Here is a 22,614-nt window from a genome sequence, read left to right on the forward strand (position 1 = left end):
TCAGAAGGCCTCGGGATGAATGTGCCTCAGGCCAGGAAGCATCCCTCATGGCTGGAATCTTTCCTGTTGGGTAGCTTTGTGCCATGCACACTGGCACAGGGAATCCCTGGAATTTTGAATATGGTTCTGGCAACCTGAAATGTGTTCAAGTTATTCTTTTTAGAAAGTTTATTTTCTTGAGTAGAGGTTAGGCTTGTAAATTTTTCCCCATTAGCAAAGCAGAAGGAGGTTAAGAACTGGGTGCTTCTCCAGAAAGCACCAGCCATCCTGAGTCTCCGGGGATTCAGAGCAGCTCTGGGTGGCCTTTAGAGAGACTTCCTTCTCAGGGCTGTACTTTCCGCCCAGCGGGTGTAGAGCTGAATCACAAATGAAAAGGGAGGGGCAAAAAGTAAAGGCTTTATATTTCCTCCTGAGGGACACAGCTCCAGTCTCACCTGCCAAACTGTCCACGTCACCACTGGAAAGCAACAAAGGTAAAGAGAAGTGTCTCTGTATTTTGTCATTTCAGCTGTGCTTGTTGTCAAAGGGGAAGAGAGGAGAGCAGTAAAATATGGCTTTGGAGAGGTGTGCAGTGAGGCAGTTGAGGGGCAGCTGGTTCTTTAATTGAGTGTGGCTTTAGCTGACCCCTTAATGAAGACATTAACGTGTCTGAATGTCATTGGTAGTGTGCATTTCAAAATCCTTGAGGCAGGCTGACTTGATTTCAAATCTCTGATTGGATTAGCAAAAGGGAACTCGATATTTTCTACTTACCCTCTAACAACCCTTATTCAAAACAGAGCAAGTCACACGTGGCTGTGGCCTCTGTGTGATGAAACACTTCTTAGTTCCCTAGAAGATCTTAAAATTCCACTTGACTGGCCTTATTAATAACTTTATCTGTTGGGGAGAATTCTTTTATTTTCCCAGGCCTCAATTTCTTCTTATGGGTTCAAAATTAATCTCTGAAGTAATATGTGTATTCTGTAAATGGATGTGAAGTCTCATGGTTTGTGTGTGTGATAGGGTGACCATTCCGAAGTTCCTGCTACTTCTATGAAATGAGCACATTGTGAAACTTATGAAGTTTGAAGGACAGAACAAAAGAATGGCTCTGATTTGGGGAAGAGGAGAGGGCACTAGTAAGGTTAGGTCAGAAAGAAGAGTTTTGTGAAGTGAGTAAGAACATACCCAGGCTGTGTTCCAGGTCGTAAGATCTTGAGATCTTAACCGCCCTTGGAGATGTATTTCCCCAAAAGGACAGACCCAGACCCTCTGTCCTCTTGCAATCCTTCAGTATCACTATCCCCTTCTAAGACATGTTCCCTCCTCTCATTTCCTGACTAGAAGTCCCCCTTCTCAACCTAGAAGGGCTGCAGCCTTGGGCATATTTCTTTTTCTCTTTTTCTTCCATGACAGCTTCCAGATCACACATCTCTTTTGCATGGGAGGGATTTCTTTCACCCTAAAAGCAGGCAGAAAAGTACACTAAAGGAAAATTTCTGCAATTCTTTCCCACTTTGAGGGCTCAGTTTGAAGTCTTTCTATTTCTAGGGACACTTCCAACTTCCCTCACCACCTAGAGGGAGGCTTCTCTGGGGTCCGTGCATCTTGGTAGGAATTTATGGGCCTTGGGTCTCCTCTCTCCTGAAAATGACTGGGTAATATTAATTAGACTGGAAATTGTAAAATATTTAGAATGTTGTTTTCTCTAATACATGTTGATTGCTGGGTGGTTATGCAAGACACTGATCAATTTCACAGGTAAATTTTCCCTGCCCTCAATGAAGGTTAAATCTAGCAAGGAAGACTAACATACTTAATGTATAAAAATCTATAAATTCATCCCCATATACCTATGTACACATAAATACAATTGCCTAGATGTAGAGGAAATTGTCAGTTAAGGTTCCTGCATAAAATGAGTTGAATATAAGACTGATACAGACACCGTCTCACGAAAGAACTATGCTAACAGCTAGAAAGGTGGAATTTTGTAAAAAGAATGGAGAAAGTAGAGATCTTAAGTGCCAGGTTAGTGATAGTTTAAACTCTGTTTTACAAATGAATAGGCCAAATACCAAATTTCATGAATCAATTCTAATTATGTCTTCCCAAAAGTTTTTGAGAAAAACCAGAACCTAACATTTTCCTTCATGGTACTGTGAACTAAATACTTGAAGAATGGTAAGATCTCACTGTGAATGAGGCAAATAATGCTATCTTTATTTATTTATTTATTTATTTTTGAGGAAGATTAGCCCTGAGCTAACTACTGCCAATCCTCCTCTTTTTGCTGAGGAAGACTGGCCCTGAGCTAGCATCTGTGCCCATCTTCCTCGACTTTATATGTGGGACGCCTACCACAGCATGGCATGCCAAGCGGTGCCATGTCTGCACCTGGGATCCGAAACGGTGAACCCTGGGCCGCCAAGAAGCGGAACGTGCAAACTTAACTGCTGCACCACCGGGCCAGCCCCACTATCTTTATTAAACATTAACTGTCAGATTAAGTCTATCAGTGCTTTATATCTTGGACAAATTTCTTAATTTTTCTGTTAAAATGTTATTTCTATAAAATAGGGATAATAATCATAGTGCAATAAAAGTAAAATCATTTTATCTCAAAGAAAAGCTGATCTGAATAGTATATGGTGACAAGCGGAAAGAGCATAGGTTTCAGAAGAGGTAGACTGTGTTCACATCATGGCTCCCCCACTCACAGAGTGTGATTTCCTAAGCCCTCACTCTCTCAGCTGCAAAACTGGGGTAGTGTTGCCCATCCTGCAAGCCTTAACATTCTGAGTAACATACGTGTGGTGCCTGGCACATACATGAATGCTGTGATTCAGCCATCTCCTTTACAAAGAAATTCTCACACAGGTGTGTAAGGCGGTGTGTATGAGGAGTTTCACCATAGCACTGTGTGTAATGGTGTGGAGTAGGAGGCCACTTGGGTGTCTGTCACTGAGAAGTGGATAGGCAAAATGTGGTGAAAGCACAAAAAATAGTACTTAGAAGTAACAGTTTATGTTTCCAGAGTAAGATGGATGAATCTTAAAAATGTAGTTCTATGAAAAATAAACTATTCAATGTAAGCTCATTTATGAAAATGAAAAAATACATAAAGAAATCAATATGTTAAAAGAACACATATACAAAAAATGGGCAGAGGACATGAACAGACATTTCTCCAAAGAAGATATAACTATGGCCAATAGACACATGAAAAGTTGTTCATCATCACTAATCATCAGGGAAATGCAAATCAAAACTACACTAAGATATCACCTTATACCGTTAGGTTGGCAAAAATATCCAAAACCAAAAGTGACAAATGTTGGAGAGGTTGTGGAGAAAAAGGAACCCTCATACACTGTTGGTGGGAATGCAAACTAGTGCAGCCACTATGAAAAATAGTATGGAGATTTCTCAAAAAATTAAAAATAGAAATACCCTATGACCCAGCTATCCCACTACTGGGTATCTATCCTAAGAACCTGAAATCAGCAATCCCAAGAATCCCATGCACACCTATGTTCATCGCAGCATTATTTACAATAGCCAAGACGTGGAACCAACCTAAATGCCCAGAAACTGACGACTGGATAAAGAAGATATGGTATATATACACAATGGAATACTACTCAGCCATAGAAAGGACCAAATTGTTCCATTCTCATCAACATGGATGGACCTTGAGGGTATTATGTTAAGCGAAATAAGCCAGACAGAGAAAGACGAACTCTATATGACCCCACTTATAGGTGGAAGTTAACATATAAACATGGAGAACCGATAGGTGGTTACCAGGGAAAAGGGAGGGTGGGGGAGGGCGCAAAGGGTGAAGTGGTGTACCCACAACATTACTAACAATAATGTACAACTGAAATCTCGCAAGGTTGTAATCTATCATAATCTTAATAAAAGAAAAAAAGAACACATATAAATAAAAGAATATATTTTAAACAAATTACAAGTGTTGTCTGTGGGGATGGAGGAGAAAGGGAATGTGTGGGGTTGAAGGCAATAAGCGAAGAAGAGAATGACATCTGTAGCCCAGTGATGGCTTGTGCCAAGAACCAGGGGCTGTGAAGCCTCAATCTTCTATGCTTATGGTTCAAAGAGAAGACACAAACAGGGGCTGGCCTGGTGGCACAGTGGTTAAGTGCACTCGTTCCACTTCGACGACCCAGGGTTTGCTAGTTCAGATCCCTGGTGTGGATCTATGCACCACTTGTCAAGCCATGCTGTGGTAGGCGTTCCACATATAAAAGTAGAGGAAGATGGGCATGGATGTTAGCTCAGGACCAGTCTTCCTCAGCAAAAAGGGGAGGATTGGTAGCGGATGTTAGCTCAGGGCTAACCTTCCTCAAAAAAAAAGAAAACACAAACAAATAAATAGATTAATAAAATAAAATAAAAGTGCCTGGCACACAGCAAGTGGTCTATCAATGTATTCCAAACTCTTTTACTAGATGCCCCAGTAACTGTAGGGCTATGGTAGCTATGATCTGTAGGCAGGGGGTTTTATAACAACAATATGGCATAGTTTTAAGAAGAATAAATTTATATTTATTATTTATTATATATTTATTTATATTTATTATAAATCTGAAATTACATTCCAGAACTTGACATTCTCTAGAAGGCAGAATGCAATATGAAGAGTGTCTGACTTGGACATGCTTCATTATTGGACATGGTTTTATGATTAAAATAACTAAACAAAGGGCTTTCAAGTATACTGCCACTAGTAGACATGTTACAGAGAGCTGTATTAAAATGAACTTGAAGAACAGCATCCTGTTAAAGACACATACTAATATTTTCATTAAATAATATTAGCAAAACCTTTGTGTTATACCTTTAAAAAAGTTCAAGAGCAAAGAAAAATATGGTCCAGACTTGGTTATAATATAACTAACTGCTGGGCTCTATCATGCTCTGCTGGGTGGTCTGATGATTGGAATATATAGCATCTCCTCCTTAATGATTATTTCAGGACACCCAGTTTCGATGACGGGGCTGTGTGGTCATTATTTTACCACACAAATGACAGGGTCATTGTTTTGAAAGTCTACAAGTGACACACTTCCTTTCGTCTCTCTCGGCCTGGTAAGTGCTGAGCTGTGTTCTCTCCTCCCTGCCCCAGTTCTTAGGCCTTTGCCCTCACCTCTGTTTGGCTCTCAGTGCACGAAGCACTATGTTTTAGTGAGAAGCATGACGCAAATGCCTAAGTGGGTAACCAACAGGGTCACACCCCAGAGAATGCACTTCCAGTGAGCTCAGCTCAGATGTGGACTGGCTGAAAACAAGATGACTTAGTAACTAAAATAAATATAGATAGGCAGAGATATAGACTGATCACCTGTCATAATAGCCTAGAGAATATAGGCCTAGACTAGGATTCTAAAAGAGTAATCTAGAAGTTGAGAAGGAAAAGAAGAAGACAGTTCCAGATCCCTAGGGCACTGAATAAAGGGGAAAGATGTAACTATGCTAGAAAAGAGTGAATGTGAGGTAAGTGGGCTAATTGGTCCTGGTAGACAAGGGTGTATAAAGAAATCCCTGCAAGTAATAGAAGACTCAACCAAAATGGCTTATAAAATAAGGAAACAATGGCTTAAACAATAAGGAAAAGTTATTGTCTTAGATGACAAGAAATCCCATGGGAAGCCAGAGGCAGGGTAGGTTAATCCATCCACTCAATGTGTGTCATCAAAACTCACATTCTTTCCTTTGTCTTCTCTGACATCCTGGCTTATCCTCTTAGTCTGGCTGCATCAGGATCACAAACTAGCTAGTGCAATAGTACTCGTATGAAGACAAAACAACTCTGAGAGGAAGAAGAGGGCTGGTTTCCTCCTGTGGGTCTCTTTATATCAAACAAAAGTCTTTTTCAGAAGCCCTGGAACAACTTCCTTCTTATTGACAAAAATTGTGGCACCTTCTGATTTTTAAAATTTTATTTATTTTTCCTTCAATTTTATTGAGGAATAATTATCAGATATAATTGTATATATTTAAAGTGTACAATGTGATGATTTGATATGCATCTATATTGTAGAATGATTACCAAGATCAAGATAATTAACACATCCATCACCTCACATAGTTAACTCCTTTTCTGTGTATGTGGTGAGAATGCTTAAGATCTACTCTGAGCAACTTTCAAGCATTCAATACCGTATTGTTAACTATAGTCACCATGATGTACATTAGATCCTTAGAACTTCTTCTTATAACTGAAAGTTTGTACTAACTAGTCACTGACATAGGATACAGAATACCTAAATTGGCTTAAACCAATCAAGGCTTGTTCCTGAGGCTTAGGGAGTGTGATGCCTTCTCTGAAGAACATGGCCACATGAAATCTGGGTTCTCTCATCACAGTAGACAGGAATAGAAAGGAAGGGTTGAATAGTAGACAATCAACAATTTTTTTAAATGTACTTTCTGGGGAGAATTTGAAGGTATTCGAAAAGAGAAAAGGTGTGCTCAATGGAGTAATCATGGGAGACCATTTCAATGGTGGCTTATAGAGCAGTTTGAGAACATGAGAGAGGGAGACCATTGAGAAGGGAATCAGATAAAGTCAGGAGAAAGAGAGAAAAGAAGAGGGAGGAGGAAGAGAGAGACAGAGAGAGAGAGACAGGGAGAGAGAGGGAGAAGAGGATATATCATGAAGATTATACGAATTCTTGACTAGATGGATGGATGGCATGGAAACCCAACTCCATCGTGACCTCTCTAGGGTTCTCTCTAATTTCTCCTCAGTGATGCATGCAAGACTTCCAAGGACACAGTTCTGCCTCTTTACAGACTTACTACCCACCACCTTTGGCCTCCTACTTCATGCTCTTGTAATATACTTTCTCTTTTGGGTTTTTGAGTCTCTGTTCATGCTATTCCTTTTGTTGGTAATGATTTTCCTACGTGCATATACTTGGATGACTCATTTCATTCTTCAAGAAGCAGCAGGGACACCACCTCCTCCAGGAAGTCTTGCTGTATCTCTCAGGTTGGCTCTCTATTTCTCCTCTATGCTTTCACAGTATTCTGTGTACACCTGTGTATCATAGAACTGATTGGATTGAAACTTCTTCCTTCATTTCTCCCTTCCACAGATGTTTAGTGAGTGGCTACTCTATGGCCAGGGTTAGTCTAGATGCTAGAATAAAGCATAAAAAAGAAAGCCCTTGCTTTAATGGAGATTGTACTCTAGAGAGAGGGGGATAAGACAATAAATACATGTATGATATATATGTATTTAATTTATATAAATAAATATAAATGTTGTTTATTTATATTTATATAAATACATATATATTATATATAGGACAAATAAAAATATGTGTCTATAATATATAGGGCAAATAAATGAATATAAATTTATTTAATTTATATAAATATACATATATATAATATATATAAACTAGGGAAATGGAATGGAGGGTAGCTGGAGGGATGCGGGCTGATATTTCAAGTAGAATGGTCAGTGAAAGTCTTATTGGTGATATGCATCTGATCAGAGAGAGGCAAATAAACTGCTGGAGTGAACCACTTGAGTGTTTTTGAGAAGAGCATCCCAGAAGAGGGATAGAAAGTGCAAAGGCCTTGAGGTGGGATCTGCTTGGCATGTTGAAGGAATGCAAGGAGGTGACATGGCAAGAACATAGTGAGCTGGTGGGAGACTGGTCATGGGAAGGAGTTTGGCTTCTGCTCTGAGAGAAAGAGAAGCCACTGGAATTTTTGAGCAGAGGCCAAAAGTAGTTCTTATGCAGTTAATACATAACTAACTAATATTTTAAAAATATCACTCTATCTTCTCTAGAAAATATAACAGAGGAGGGTAAGAACTGAAGTAGGAAAATGTAGTTAGGAGACTATTTCAATAATCCAGGAGTGGGACAATGATAGCTTTGACCTGGGTGGTAGTTGGAGATGGTGAGAAATGGGCAGATGGTGAATATTTCTGAACGTAGAGAAAACAGGATTTTTTGATAGACTCAATGTGATATGAGTGAAAAAGGCTTATAAGGATGATCCAAAGATTTTTGACCTGAGCGAATGGAGGAATGGAACTGCCATTTATGGAGATGAAGAAAGCTGCTGGTGGAGCAGGCTGGAGAGAGGGTTAGAAGTCAAAAGTCTGTTTTTAGACATGTTAAGTTTGAGACACATATTCAACACTCAAGTGGAGATGTTGAGTCAGCAGTTGGATATATGAATCCGGAATTCAGAGGCAATATAAATTCCAGTGCTAATAGCATATCAGTGACATTTAAAGCTTGAAGTTGGATGAGATCACCTGTATGACTGTAAATGGAGAAGATGCCCAAGATTTGAATCCTGATGTGTTCTGATGTATAGAGGTTGAGAATGTGAGAAAGATCCTGCAACCAAGACTGAGAAAGAGTGGCCCAATGAGGTAGGTAATGAACCAAGAGAGAATGATGACCTAGAAGTTAAAAGAAGAAAGTGTTTGACGGCAATGGAGGCTTCTGAAGAATGAAACCTCCCTAGGGCCAGAGCTACTCTTGATCATTTTTATAGCTACAGCCCCCTGCAGTTAGTGGTGCTCAGTGAGTGTCTGTGGGACTGAGTAAAATAGACTCTTCCTTCCTGACATGCCATTGTCCTTAGATAACACACATCCCAGCATCACCATTTTTTCTCTCAGATTTTCTTCATCCAGTCCTCCATTTTCACTGACATCCTGCTGTGGCCCTGGGCTGAGGGCTTTGGCCACCTTCTCATGGCATGACCTATTTTCTGGTGTTGCCTCACTTTCATGGAGGATAAAGGAAATGAGCAGAATGTTGCCCAGGTTTACTTTATTTATTATTCATCTTGTTTGTGCACGAATGACCAGGATGGAAGTGTTCTCCTCCTGTGAGGCTGTGAAGGCGAGCAGTCTAGTGGGAAGGTATCTCATTTGGCTGAGCTTGTGTTGCTCAAGAATTTTTCTGTACAAATTTCAGGATGAGGAATGTCTTAAAGCATTGAAACCCAAACTTGCAATTCCTTCTGCTCTTTTGCTCTAGAACAATTATATCTCATTTTTTTTGTGTGTGAGGAAGATTGGCCCTGAGCTAACACCTGTACCAATCTTCCCCCAATTTATTTGGGATGCCACCACAGGATGGCTTGACAAGTGGTGCTAGGTCTGTGCCTGGGATCCAAATCTGTGAACCATGGGCCAGAGAAGCAGAGCATGAAAACTTAACCACTATGCCACCAGGCCAGCCCCTACATCTGATTTTTAAATGTACACAAATGATAGTGAGATAGCTTTGAACTACTGGTTGGAAAGAAGAGTAAATCTTCTATTCATTAAAATTTAAAACTCCTTTGAATTCCTCCTTTAGCATTCACTCATTTCTCAGAAGTTGCGATGACTGTGTAATTTTTCACAAGCAGTGTGCTCAGACTCTTGAATTCATATTTAAGAGTAACTGAACTCTAGATATTATCTGTACCTCCAAGTGATATTCTGAGCTTTCTTTCCTTTCTGTTCACAGGTAGTGCTTGGCATAAAATGGATTCCCTCAGCAGAGCAAATGTTGAATTTTGCCTTGATATGTTCAAAGAGCTGAACAGTAACAATGCAGGAGATAACATCTTCTTTTCCCCACTGAGTCTGCTTTATGCGCTGAGTATGATCCTCCTTGGTGCCAGAGGAAACAGTGCAGAGCAGATGGAAAAGGTATGGAATGTAGCAAAGACTTCCCCATAGCCTGAAAGTCTTACATGCGCCCCCTCTGGGTCTGCCAAATTACTTACATCTTATACCAAGAAAACTCCACCATCTTGCGAAAGAAAAAACACATTTAGACAAATCATATTTCTTAAAAATAGACAATGGCTTAAATAATGCAATACATTATAATGCAAATAACACAAAACACGCAATATCTAGTCTCTTCCTTACTATCAGTGTTAGCACAAATAAATCTCTGCAGTTTACTTTTAGAGTTCCTTCCTTTAATGATGTAGATATGATAGAGAATGCATGGATCGTTTTATTCTTGCCTTCTAGAAGTTTAACTTATAATAAAACTTAATGACACTTTAAAAGTTATCAAGGTTTTAAAAATATTCATTAGTACATTTGAACATCACAACAACCTCATTTGGAAGGTAAAAATTGTTATCTCCATTTTACAGATGGGGAAACTGAGACTAAGAGAGAAAGGGTGACTTTTCAGTTTATATAGCTAATCTGCAGTCATTTTTCCATTATATATATTTATTTTTTATTGCTGTAGGAAGTGTAGAAGAATGTCACTTAACAACTCTGAGGATATTTGCACATATTGTTGTTTGTCTTTTATTTCTTTATTCTATATTTTGATGGACTTTCATGATTTTCTTGTACTTAAGATAGGTATTGTGCTGGGAAACCACGTAATGTCTTATGTGGCTCTGGATGGGCACTGTCACAGTGAAGGAATGGAATGCATGACTGGAGAACAGTAGGAGGGGGACAGAAGAACCTAGTGCATAAGAGCTCTGTCCCTGTGGCCTACAGACAATGGTCTGGGGAGAGTTGCTTCTCTTCCCTGAACTCAATTTCCCTAATGAAATGGGGATAGTAGATCTATTCACAAAGTAGTTAGGAGGGTTAAGTAAGGCATATAAAGGCTTAGTTCAGGGTTTGGAATACAACATCATTAGATGTTAGCTTTTACAATTGGTCTTTATCTGAAATGGAAAACCAGATACTTGTAACTGTTAACCTTTATGGACTGTATGTTGCTTTTTATGCCAATCAGTCCCTCTTTCTTTTTGTAGGTGCTTCACTTTAACCATATTGCAGGATCGTTAAAACCAAGGTTTACGGGTTCATCTAAGGTATGATGCTGAGCTGTCAAATGCTCTTTAATGTAAGAGCACCAAGAAATAACAGTCCAGGGGTTGAGTGGTAGAGCCCCCTTGGGCCATAAGAACTGTAATGTCTCCCTTGGTCTCTTCCTTTAATCTTCCTGATAATCACTGTGGACTATAGCGTTTAACATAATGATAATAGCAACCATAATAAAGTCCCGCAGACTTACCATGTGGTTTATTGTCATCCTTACTCAAACTTTTCTGTTCTTTTATGGGCTATGCCTCATATTGAGTCTGCCTGTCTCATCTCTGCAATGCTAGACTCTTTCAGTCCAGTGAGGGGATTGAGAAATGACCCTGATGCCTCGCCATATAATTATATACCAGGAAACCAGGGCCTGATGTTGCCCAAATCACATGCCCTGGGATTATGATCCCTGTTTCTTTCTAGTAGGAGGATTCCTTTTGACATAAAAATTATTTAGAACTCCCACATGAAAATAGTTATGTATTTGATTGTGCTTGGTTAAGAAAATATATAAACGTGTATAGATTCACAGAATGCTTGCTTCACAGAATCCAACTTGTTGTTAGGAGATTAAAGCCCATAGCTTGGGAAGCTTGCTTTAGGGAATATAGGCATAACTCCTATAATGTCCATGAATTCAGATGCATCATAGCTGCAGGCTTAACTGAATTGCTCCTGTGAGGGACAGATGGGTGTGTGAGGTCAATTCAGTGAAGGGCTGAAGTGTTTGATTAAATGGTCACACAGAAAATGAAGACATTGATAGGAGCGTGATAGAGAACAGAAAGGATGCTATACATACAAAGGCAGCAACAAAACTTGGATCATTGCCCTGAATACTCTGCTGAGATCTCTTTAATGAAAACTTCTGCTTTTGATTTAAACCACTGGGGCCAAGTGCATGTGTGTTTTGCAATGGCTTACAATTCTGCCCACAATCTGTAACCAAAGTCACAGTGTTGAGATTATTGTGCTAGAGGAAATCTAGAGAAGGAAGATGCCTTAAACTCTTCAATTCCTTGTTTGTTAGTATTCACTGCCCTTTTATTCAAAGACCTTATTCTCTAGCTATTGTTTTCACATTATTTGTAACTCTCTAATAGTAAGAAATCAAGCAATTTAATACTCCATTCTTTGTTTCCTGGGGCTTCAGTGCAGCCAAACTGGAAATATTCATTCAGAGTTTGGAGTCCTATTCTCTCAAATCAACCAGCCAGACTCCAACTACACCCTCAGCATTGCCAACAGACTCTATGGGACAAAGGCAATGGCGTTCCATCAGGTAAGTCCATCTGGAATGGTGGTCAACAGCTTTCTTGGCATCCTTTGATTTTCACACCATAAAATAAATGAAGAGTGAGAAGAATCACATGGCATTCATCTTTAAGAGATTATATTTGAGCTGACTTAGAGTTTCAGTGAATGGTTTTACCAAACTCTCATTTAAAGTTGTGAAATATCACATAAAAACTTTACTTCTGCAAAATCACCAAAGTTGTTCAAGAACCAAGGTCAGGGATGAAGCACAGAACAAAGCAGGTAAGAGTTATCCCTTATGTATCAGAAGAAAACCAAAATACGTTTCTCATCTCTTCTTCAAAGGTCCTTAATGGCAGAGTATCTGGAGTTAGTGGAAAGTACCCTGGATTGAGTGCCGAGAGATCTGAGTTCTGTTCCCATTTAAACAAATGAGTTTGGGCAAGTCACATCAGTCTTTAAAATGGGAGGATTAGACTAAGTTCTTTCTAGCTCCCAAATTCCGACACTATTTAAGCCATTTCCTAACAGCATTGTAATCAATAGTTTTATCGAGTATTTACTATGTTCACTCTACTTACTATATTATAGGCATTATCTCATATAATCCTTATGTAGTCCTAAGATATAGGGACAAAATTGCCATTAATTCTACAGTTGTGAAGCAGATTCTAAAAAGTCAGGTTTGCAAAGATCACAAAGATAATTAGGTGGCAAAGGTTGGATTGACCCCTGTTCAAATCTGTCTTCCTGTTTTTAATTGTTACATCATCCTGCTGTGATTGAGGATTAAATGCTAGCTTTGGTGATACAGCTTTTGTTTGACTGGTGTTATTTAAATGCCAGCTGGGTAAAGCAGAATGCAGCCCTGAATTTCTAATGTTCTCCCCTAGCTGATGTTGCAGGCTTTGTCTTATATGGGACAAGTTTTTGACTGTCAGAATTTTTGCAACTTGGGGTAGCCCACCATGGTACTGTAGATACTTCAGAGATATTTCCTTCTACTGCCTTAGAAGCATATAGGGAATGTTTTGTGGCAGGTGCCTGAAGTGCTGGGGATTAACAATCGTGGTCCTTGGAGTTGGAACACACTCTCTCTCATCTCTTTGTCTCTCCAAACAGTGATCTGGACATAATAGTGGATAAATGTTGATTTGGGATCATAACAACTGCATCTGTTCCCAAAGCAAGAAGCTCCTCATTAGTATCATGAAGACTGTTGCGATCTGTGTCCTAAGATATTATTATCCCAGGATTCTGCATGGAGAAACTCCCATCTCATGGGTTATGGGCAGTCACTTAATCTTGTTCCAGCCACAATTGGACCCAGCTTAGGACAAGAATCATGCTGAGGCCCAGATCTTCCTCTTAATTGAGCTTTCCTTTTGTTCCACACAGAGTTTAGGTACAAAAGAACCCAGTTAAGCAAACGACAAGCCAAATCCCAGGCAGCCACTTTCTTACTTACCATATTTCCAAGTCTTATATCATCCCACTCAGTTCATGGTGGGGCACTGGGTCCTGCTGGACTGTACAGGTATGTCCCCAAGGTCTCAAGAATGGAATCGCAGGCAATTTCATTTAAGTCCATGTAGATTTGTTTGCTGCCTTGGCAGTAAAGTACTGGAAAGTTCTCAGTTCTAGGAATCAAGGGCCATGGGTGGTAATCAGTGGTGGCTCCAGAATGCTACATGGGGGTCACTTTTGGGGTGGGGAATTTGGTTAAAAGAAAGGGCTAGGTTCTTCATACTGAATTTGTACACATTTTCACTTGGATAATAGATTATAGGTGAATAAAATGGTGAATTCCTTAAAAGAGAGATATATATATTTTTTGGTGAGGAAGATTGGCCATGAGCTAACATCTGCTGCCAATCTTCTTCTTTTAGTTTGAGGGACATTGTCCTTGAGCTAATATCGGTGCCAATCTTCCTCTATTTTGCATGTGGGGCGTGGCCACAGCATGGCTGGATGAGGGGTAGGTATGTAGGTCCATGCCCAGGATCAGAACCTGCAAACCTCGGGCCACTAATGCAGAGTGCGTGAACCTAAGCACTATGCCACTGGCCAGCCCCTAGATGTTTTTGTTCACATTTTACATAAAGTTGACAAAAGTGTCAATTGTTTACATCAGAGAATATTTTTATTAATTATATTTATGATGGCTTGTAGGGAGGTTGAAATGTACCACCAAGAGACCTAACTTTCAGTTAAACCTCAAACAAACAAGTCACTTCATCACTTGGGACCTCAGTTTTCCTATCTAGAATGTTAGGACAGTAGCTTCCTTTCATTTGTCAGCTTTGAAGAGGAAAGAGTAGGGATAGAGTGACAAGGTCTGCACTGTACAGCAATTTGTCATTTTGCTTTGAACATTTTGAAACTAAGAATGCCAATGTATGACAGAAGTAACAATCAAACATTTCTGAACATTACTTTTGGAAAGCTTTTGGATCTGGTTAAATTTCTATGTTTTATTAAGAATAAGTAAGTATGGATTCCACTTCCGTCAGACATATATACACAAGCTGCTTTTGTCTGCGTGTTGTGATTTTAGAAGACATCAAGCTGTAGGTTTTTGTTTTCCTGACATTATTTTTGTGTTGTTGTGCAATTGTCCTTTCTTTTACAGCAATATTTAAGCTGTTCTGAAAAATTATATCAAGCCACGCCGCAAACTGTTGATTTTGAACGGTCTACAGAAGAAACGAGGAAAACGATTAACGCTTGGGTGGAAAGTAAAACTAATGGTAAGGATATGTCAGACAAGTCTCCACCCTTTGTGCTGTGTTGGTAAACCCTGAGTCAATGCTAACGAGGAAGGTAGGTGAGGTCCAGAACCTGACATAGGTGGATCAACCATGGAGGAAATGGGGGAATATTGTGCAGTATCCCTTAAAATCATTTGTCCTAGAGGATCTATGTGAAGTGACTCTGAGAATGAGAATATCATTTCTACTTGATAGAAGTGTTGTATATTATGCAATTAAATTTAAATCTATCTTTCACAATTTTAAAATAAACTCTATATATTGTTAAATATTTCCTTTTAAAAATGTCAGATTAAATATTTAGTGCCAAAGATACGTTCGTTTCTTTTTTTAAAAAAAATCTAGTTAATGAAAAATGTAAAGAGAATGATATAATGAATCCTTATTTACCCATCACTCAGCTGTAATATTTATTACTTAAGGCCAACTGTGTTTATTTATACCCTAACCCTTTTCCCACCACCTCTTCCAAATTATTTTGGAGCCAATTCCAGATATCACATATATTTTTCTATATATGTCTGAATTTGTTCCTCTCAAAAACATAGGCTGTTTTGTAATATGACCACTGCACCATTATTACACGTAGAAAATTTAAAATCATTTAATATTAACAAATATTCAGTGAGTTTGTTTATTTCCCCAATTGCCTCTTTTTTCTTTTAATTGGGATCCAAATAATGTTTGTACATTGCAATTGATTGCTAAGTCCCTTGAATCTTGATTTTTAGAATAAACTTTTTTGATTGAAATATACATACTTACGGAAAAGCTCATACATTACATGTTCGCTGTTCAGTGAATTACCACAAAGTAGGGATTATCACAAAGATGAATACCCTTATGTACCACCACCTAGGTCAGGGAAATAAAACAGTAGTTACCGGGAAGGGCACTCCAAGGCCACCCTTATGTCTCCTCCCAGAAACTAACTCACCTCATTACCAGGTGTTAAGACCTCTGTGACTTCTATTGCTATATATTAGTTCTGCCTGTTTTAAAATTTCATGTAATCAAAATTGATGATTATTGACTTAGGTCCGTTATTTCACTCAACCATAAAGTTGCAGTGTTCCAATTCTTGCATTCCTTCTTCCTTTATAAGCTGAGATATTTTCATATGAGAAACATCCTCATAAAGTATTTGGTTACCCTAAGTATAGTTCATGTAAGAAAAATAAAACAACAAAAGGATGCTGGACTCTTTCTCTTCAATATCAGTTTTCAAAATAATGTTTTTTCCCCTCAGCATCCTCTAAAGTAGTCAATGAGTTTTTTAAAAAATTATTATTATGAATTCATACTTGTAAACGTTTGAGATGTTTCAATCTATTGAAGCTCAAATTGTTCCCTTTTAGTCAAGGGACACATTCATATTGGCCCCTGAGTTTCTTTGACAACCCTTGTAGAATTGATAGCTTCCTTGCTTTCTTATTTGACCAAAAGTTCCAGGCTCATCTTGTTCTTTCCTGTCCCTGACCTAGACTTGCCTACTTCTCCAAGTCACCCTGGATCCTTTTAGTGAGAAATGATCTTTAGAAACCATAATCTAGGTATAAGAGTGCTCTGTGCTACTTGTTTGATCATTGTTTCTACACCTTCTCAATGGACATAACTAGGAAATACATATATTTAGATGAAATATATTTAGAAATTTTAGTTTCTTACTGATATGGCCAATTCAAATTCAGATTCACAGGATTTTTACCTAACATCCCACTTTTTTACATCTATTTCTCCTTTATCTTATGTTGAAAATCCCAGTTTCCATGTCACCAATATTATTGCACAATGACCTCATCCAAAAGTACCCATTAGTCTAAAAGTAACAATACTAATAAAATAGTCAACAATAGTAGCTTAAGATCTTTTTTGCAGTTCTTTTTGTCCTTAGAGTATACCCCACTAGAGATGTACAGTCAAATTATCATGTTGAAATAATCCTTCTCTGTGTGGTTATGCCACCAACCATTAGTACCATTAGTTTATGAAGTCTTGCAATGTGTACAATCATATTTCCTGATATGGGAGAGAGTCAAGTTTATTAAATAACAAATTAAGATTAGGATGAAATAACATAAAAGTATTAAATTAGAGCTAGTTGCATTTATGAAGAACATGTCAGTAATATAAAATAAATACTTCTCTGAGCATAAAAACCATGTTTTCTAACATATTTGTATCTTATTATATCACTTAGTGATGAGATCTCAACAGTATTTTGCTGATTGATGGACTGATGGATATTATTCAAATTTAGTAATAGGTGATCACATTAAAATATGTATCTACTCAATTCTTTGTATTCAGTTAGAAAATGCTTGGAAAGGTCTATACATTTTTCAGATCCATTAATTTACTTAGTATAGTAGAGTAAAAGTGTGTTTTATGTCACATGCCAACTCTGACCACTGCTAGTGGCTGCCTGGTAACTCTGTGTTGAGAAAAAGTCTGAGGCTTAAACTAAGGTTACCTGACAAAGCCCACAATTGAGTCACTAGGATGTTCACTCCATGATGGTTGGAAGTTTTGTCTGTTTAGTGTTCCAGCCTCAGTTTAGTGCTCCAGTGCCTAGAACATTGCCTGGCAATAGAAGTCGCCTAAAATTTTTAGCATAAATGAATAGATTGATTAGTGTTGTCTGCCATGGGTGTGCATTAGGAATCTATATGCTGTGTATTTACTTAGAATATTACTGTTATTTTGTAATTCATTTATATGTTTATCCACTCATTCAAAATATTTATATTGAGCACTTAATGTTAGCTATTGTTATTGCATGCTAGGTATTGTGGTAGGCCCAGAAGTTCAATGAAAATTAAAACTCTCATCAAGCTTAGAGTCTGATGTTCCAGACATCCCTGTGTTTCATACTGTATGACAGATTATATTCCAAAAAGGCTTTCTAAAGGGCAATGCACCAATATGCACCAAGAAGGCTTGGTGTTCAATTTTGATCAGTATAGTTACAAAGTAAGCAACTCCAGGTATATTTTTATAAATCCTAATTTTCAGATACATGTTTACTTCAAGTGTTGATATATGCTTGTAACACATTAATGAAGGAATGAGTGAATCTTTTGAATACTTAACATATTTGCATGTGGTGAGGTCCTGGTAAGTATAAAGCCTGATAAATGTTAAAGGTAAGCCATTAGAAATTATTAAAGAATTTTCTAAATAAGCAATAATGTATAAGAAAGCATTGGATATGACTAGGGATAAGACAAGTTGATCCATAGCTAATATACTAGTTATTCCCTGGATGCTATCTTCTGATTAGAAATAACAGAGCATTCAATATTCTTTGAAATAAACTTCACTTGACAAGGACAGGCTTTACGGCAAGGGGATGAGGGAGTTCTTCTGGCATCTCAAATTTACAATTAGCCTTAAAGAAGAAATGGGTCCAAATTTCTTGTGACTGTTCAACTCTCTATTGTCAATACGTTCAAATCCAAACACATTATGTATTATTATTTTTTTTTTACTGCAAGGAAAAATCACAAACCTCTTTGGAAAGGGCACAATTGACCCTTCCTGTGTAATGGTTCTGGTGAATGCTATATATTTCAAAGGACAATGGCAAAATAAATTTCAGGAAAGAGAGACAGTGAAAACTCCTTTTCGGCTAAGTGAGGTACGTATTTCCTTTCCAGGTTGATGATAAATTTTGGAGAGTGCAATAATCATTTAAAGACAACTTAAAAACTTTAGTGAAAATATTGGTCCTGGTTTCCATAGGTTCTTTTAATTGTGTTTTCTGTGAATTTTATTCTCATCTTTCCTTATGAAATGACCGTAAACTTTCTCACAGGACACCTAACTGGAGCCTCCGGACACCAGGATGCCCTGGCAGAGAAGAAAATCTGTTCTTTCCTTACTGTTCTCCTATCTGTGCATCCTTTCCATTTATGCTGTGGTTATTTTTTCTAGCAGCACAACAAAATTATCTGTATTATTTTTCTCCTATAGTATTTCATTGGATTAAAAAAGGAAAAGATCCTATGATATCATTTTTTCCACATGAATCATATTAGCTGGAAACCCTGACTTTGTTTTTGGCAAACATATATATTATTGTTTTTATTACTATATATATTATTCAAACTATTCAGGCTCTAACAAGGACTCATTGTAAAATAAAAAAATTTGTAAACTTTGCAAAGGAAAATAATAAAGGGTGTATTTTGTAGTTTTACCCATGCCTTTAGAGTATTAATGCAGATATTCATGTTATGCAAGAAAATTGGTATACATATATGTGCATGCACATATGTAACTGTACCATCTAATTACAACCTTTTTTTTGAAAATAGGGTAAAAGCGTAATTGTGGAAATGATGTATCAAACTGGAACATTTAAACTGGCCTTTATAAAGGAGCCACAGATACAAGTTCTTGAGTTGCCCTACGTTAACAACAAACTAAGCATGATTATTCTGCTTCCAGTAGGCACGGCTAATCTAGAACAGGTAAAGTTACAAGAACGCTAACGTGTAGCAAAAGCATGCATGTGTGTGCACATGTGCACACACATCCACACTCTCCCTCCATCACCTATATGTATCCCATGATGTTAGTGCAGTCAGTCACTAATTCCCTTGCAGAACATTTGCTCCCGTCCAAAACATCCATAAGATGTTTGGTCCATCCCAAAAGGTCCTTGATATTTGGTCCTGTCCAAAACCATTTTATGTGGACTAAATATGCTTATGGATGTTTTGGACAGGACCAAATATCTGCTAATCACTAATTCAGTCACACCCTAGGTTTAGAAGTATTGCCCCAGGGGCTGTGAGAGGAAAGGGGGAACACCTGGTCCCTGCCTTCAGGATAAAGTATTTAGGGAGAACAGTCTATTCTTACACAAAAAAAGGCATATGGAGGCAAAGTGCCATGTTTACAAATACACACACATAGTGGTCATTTGACACTTGGGAAACAGCTTTCTGTAGTAATGAAATTATAATGCTGGTTGGGCTCCCAGTGCACAGAAATCTGATAAAGCCGTCTTCTTCTCAGGAGTAGTATTTCTGATCCAAATGTAACATACTGTCATGGGTTACCCATCATTTTTAGTGTCCTGGTTTTGTGGAGAAATGAGTGCCACAACCACTGAGAAGACGTCATGGTGGTGGAGGGAATTTGGGTCTAACTTCCTCTCCCCAAAGCTGCCTAGTAGACGGCAGGCAAGCGACTGATATAGAGTGACCACGCCCCCTCCCCAGCCTTGCTGGGACCTCCCAGTGCTAGACATGACAGACAGCTTCTTAGGAGACCAGCTGAGCTTCTGGGATCTTGGGGAAGCTCATATACACACACGGATGGGATAGCCACAGTCAGGGAATGCCTGCTAACGGTAATAACAATGTGGCACAGATGGGTCAGGGGTAGGGCAAGCTTCTTGAAAGACCTGTGCTGGGATGTATGCATTTGGACCTTTAGGAAGAGCAGCACAGCCCTGGCCATGAGAGCAGGTGTGGGAGAGGTGTGGTCCATTTGGAGGTGCTCAGCCTCCTGTGGCTTGTGGTGGGCTGCGGTGGAAGATGTTGGGAGGCAGATAGCATTCTGGAAGCGGTGTAGAAGGTCTTTATGCACTTGCGATTCCTTCGTTTATTTGTTCATTTACTCATTCATACACCAAACACTGAGTGTCTACTGTGTGCTGAGAACTTTGCTGGGTTCTGGAAACACAGACAAATACGTGGTTCCAACATAGAGTTATAAATGTCATGTAACAAGAGCCATGATAGACTCTTCAGAAAGTCCTATGGAAGCAGGGGGGCTCTAAATTAGCATGAGGGGATCAGAAAGGTTTCCTAGCAGAGTAATCGAAGCAAGTCTCACTGGATGAGTAGAAGATGACTAGGCGGAACAAGGGCACCCTGTTCTAACCGGAGCAAAGAGCCCGTGTGAATGCCTTGGAAGGATGAGGCATGAGATGGGTTCGTGTCATGATGTCATGGTAACTTGGATCAGGGCAGAAAAGGACGAAAGGAAAAGATGCTCAGAAAGAAAAACCACCTTTACTTTACGTCTGATTTTATATTGTCAGGATGGGAAGAAGGTGACAAAAAGTTTTCAACTCTTGTAGTAAAAGAATGATGGAGTTTGACATCCCGCTTTGGAGCTGTGGGGAGGGCTCCAAATGCCCGGGGGGAGAAGTTTGAAGGGTGTGTAAAAACTTATGAAACTGGATGGAGAATATGAGGCTGCTGTCGGAAATCTGAGCACAGACGTAGGAGTGGAATTGCTAGGTGGAAGCATAAAGGGCGTCCAAAGTTCAGCTTTGGGAGGAGCCAAGAGAGACAATGAGGGAGAAGGACGTGAGGGGATTGAAGCAGGTGGAAGCAAGGCGTCCTGGTGTCAGAGAAGCCGCGTGAGAAACCAGTTCATAAAGGAAGCTATGATGAAATGCTTCAGATATGAGAACCAAGAATAAATGGTTGACTTCATCCAGGAAAGGGGAACATGGTGACTTCAGAGGCAAGAGAGAGATTTGGTGAAACCTACACGCTGAGGGAATTAAGGCAAACGATTGTAAGATACACATTTGAGGAGTTTAATTATGAAATATGGATGAGAAGAATAGAAAGAATAGAAAAGGGAAGGTGTGGCTGAGTGCAAGATGCTGTCTTTTTTCCCAGATAGGACTTAGGCACATTTTAAAGATAGAAAAGAAAGCGATGATATTGAATCACTCACGCTGAGAATTATAAAGCAAACAGCATTTAATGCAGAGGATGTACGCTTGGCTCATGTGGGCTCATCTGTGTTTTGTCTCTTAGATAGAAAAGCAGCTGAATGTGAAGACATTTTATGAGTGGACCAGCTCTTCTAACATGATGGAAAGGGAAGTTGAAGTCCACATCCCCCGATTCAAACTGGAAATCAAGTACGAGCTAAATTCCCTCTTAAAATCCCTCGGGATGACAGATATCTTCAACCAGATCAAAGCCGATCTTTCCGGAATATCACCAGCCAAGGGCCTATATTTATCAAAGGTCATCCACAAGTCGTATGTGGATGTCAACGAAGAGGGCACTGAGGCAGCAGCAGCCACTGGCGACAGCTTCATCGTAAAAAGACTCCCCATCCGAGCTAAGTTCGTGGCAAATCACCCCTTCCTGTTCTTCATAAGGCACATTCAAACCAACACGATTCTCTTCTGTGGCAAGCTTGCCTCTCCCTAAACCAATGGGGTTAGGCAAAGCTCAGAATCACAGAGGAGGTGCAGGGACAACCCTGTGACCAAAGCAGTTCATACCTCACACACCTCTGTGCCTCAGTTTGTTTGTCTGCAAAATGGGTCTAGGATCTCTCTGAACTTGTTCAATGAGTTGGTAATCATGGAAGAAGGTATATATTTACAAAAAAGCTTTTCTGGCTCTCTTATCTTTGGGGCCTCATCTGCGTGCTGTCTGGGTAACATGATCAAGTCAATGAGAAGAATGTTAAAGGATTGGATTTTCTTGACTTGTATTTATCAGTGAGCTCGTGAATAAGTGACTACTGTACTTTCAGAAAACCAATTTAAGGGCTGCAACTTTGATTGACTTTTTAAATATAATTTTCTTCGCATGTGTAAATATAATATTGTGACTTTAGTTCAAAATTCTGTGTTGACTATAATAAATAAACGAAATGCTTTATGTTCTTTGAAGACTTTTAATGCTCTGCAGCAATTAAATGACTTAGGAAAAGAGACTGAATAAGGAGTCGTCGAATCCAGTGAACATT

The 22,614-nt window shown here is 38.9% G+C and overlaps 1 protein-coding gene across 2 annotated transcripts; it reads left to right on the plus strand.

The window, feature by feature from the left end:
* Positions 1–22,531, plus strand: SERPINB11 (serpin family B member 11). 2 transcript variants are annotated; one of them, XM_008523369.2, is made up of 9 exons: positions 5,428–5,502; positions 8,244–8,413; positions 9,507–9,691; positions 10,780–10,839; positions 11,997–12,125; positions 14,733–14,850; positions 18,369–18,511; positions 19,191–19,346; positions 21,663–22,531. In XM_008523369.2, the coding sequence occupies exons 3-9, from the start codon at positions 9,524–9,526 to the stop codon at positions 22,065–22,067; spliced, it is 1,179 nt and encodes a 392-aa protein (XP_008521591.1). In that variant the 5' UTR covers positions 5,428–5,502; positions 8,244–8,413; positions 9,507–9,523; the 3' UTR covers positions 22,068–22,531. The 2 variants fall into 2 exon arrangements, with proteins under 2 accessions (XP_008521590.1, XP_008521591.1); XM_008523368.2 differs by lacking the exons at positions 5,428–5,502; positions 8,244–8,413 and adding an exon at positions 1–473.
* The last annotated feature ends 83 nt before the right edge of the window (positions 22,532–22,614 follow it).

This window comes from Equus przewalskii, chromosome 7 (genome assembly GCF_037783145.1).
Source record: "Equus przewalskii isolate Varuska chromosome 7, EquPr2, whole genome shotgun sequence".
NCBI lineage: Eukaryota > Metazoa > Chordata > Mammalia > Perissodactyla > Equidae > Equus > Equus przewalskii.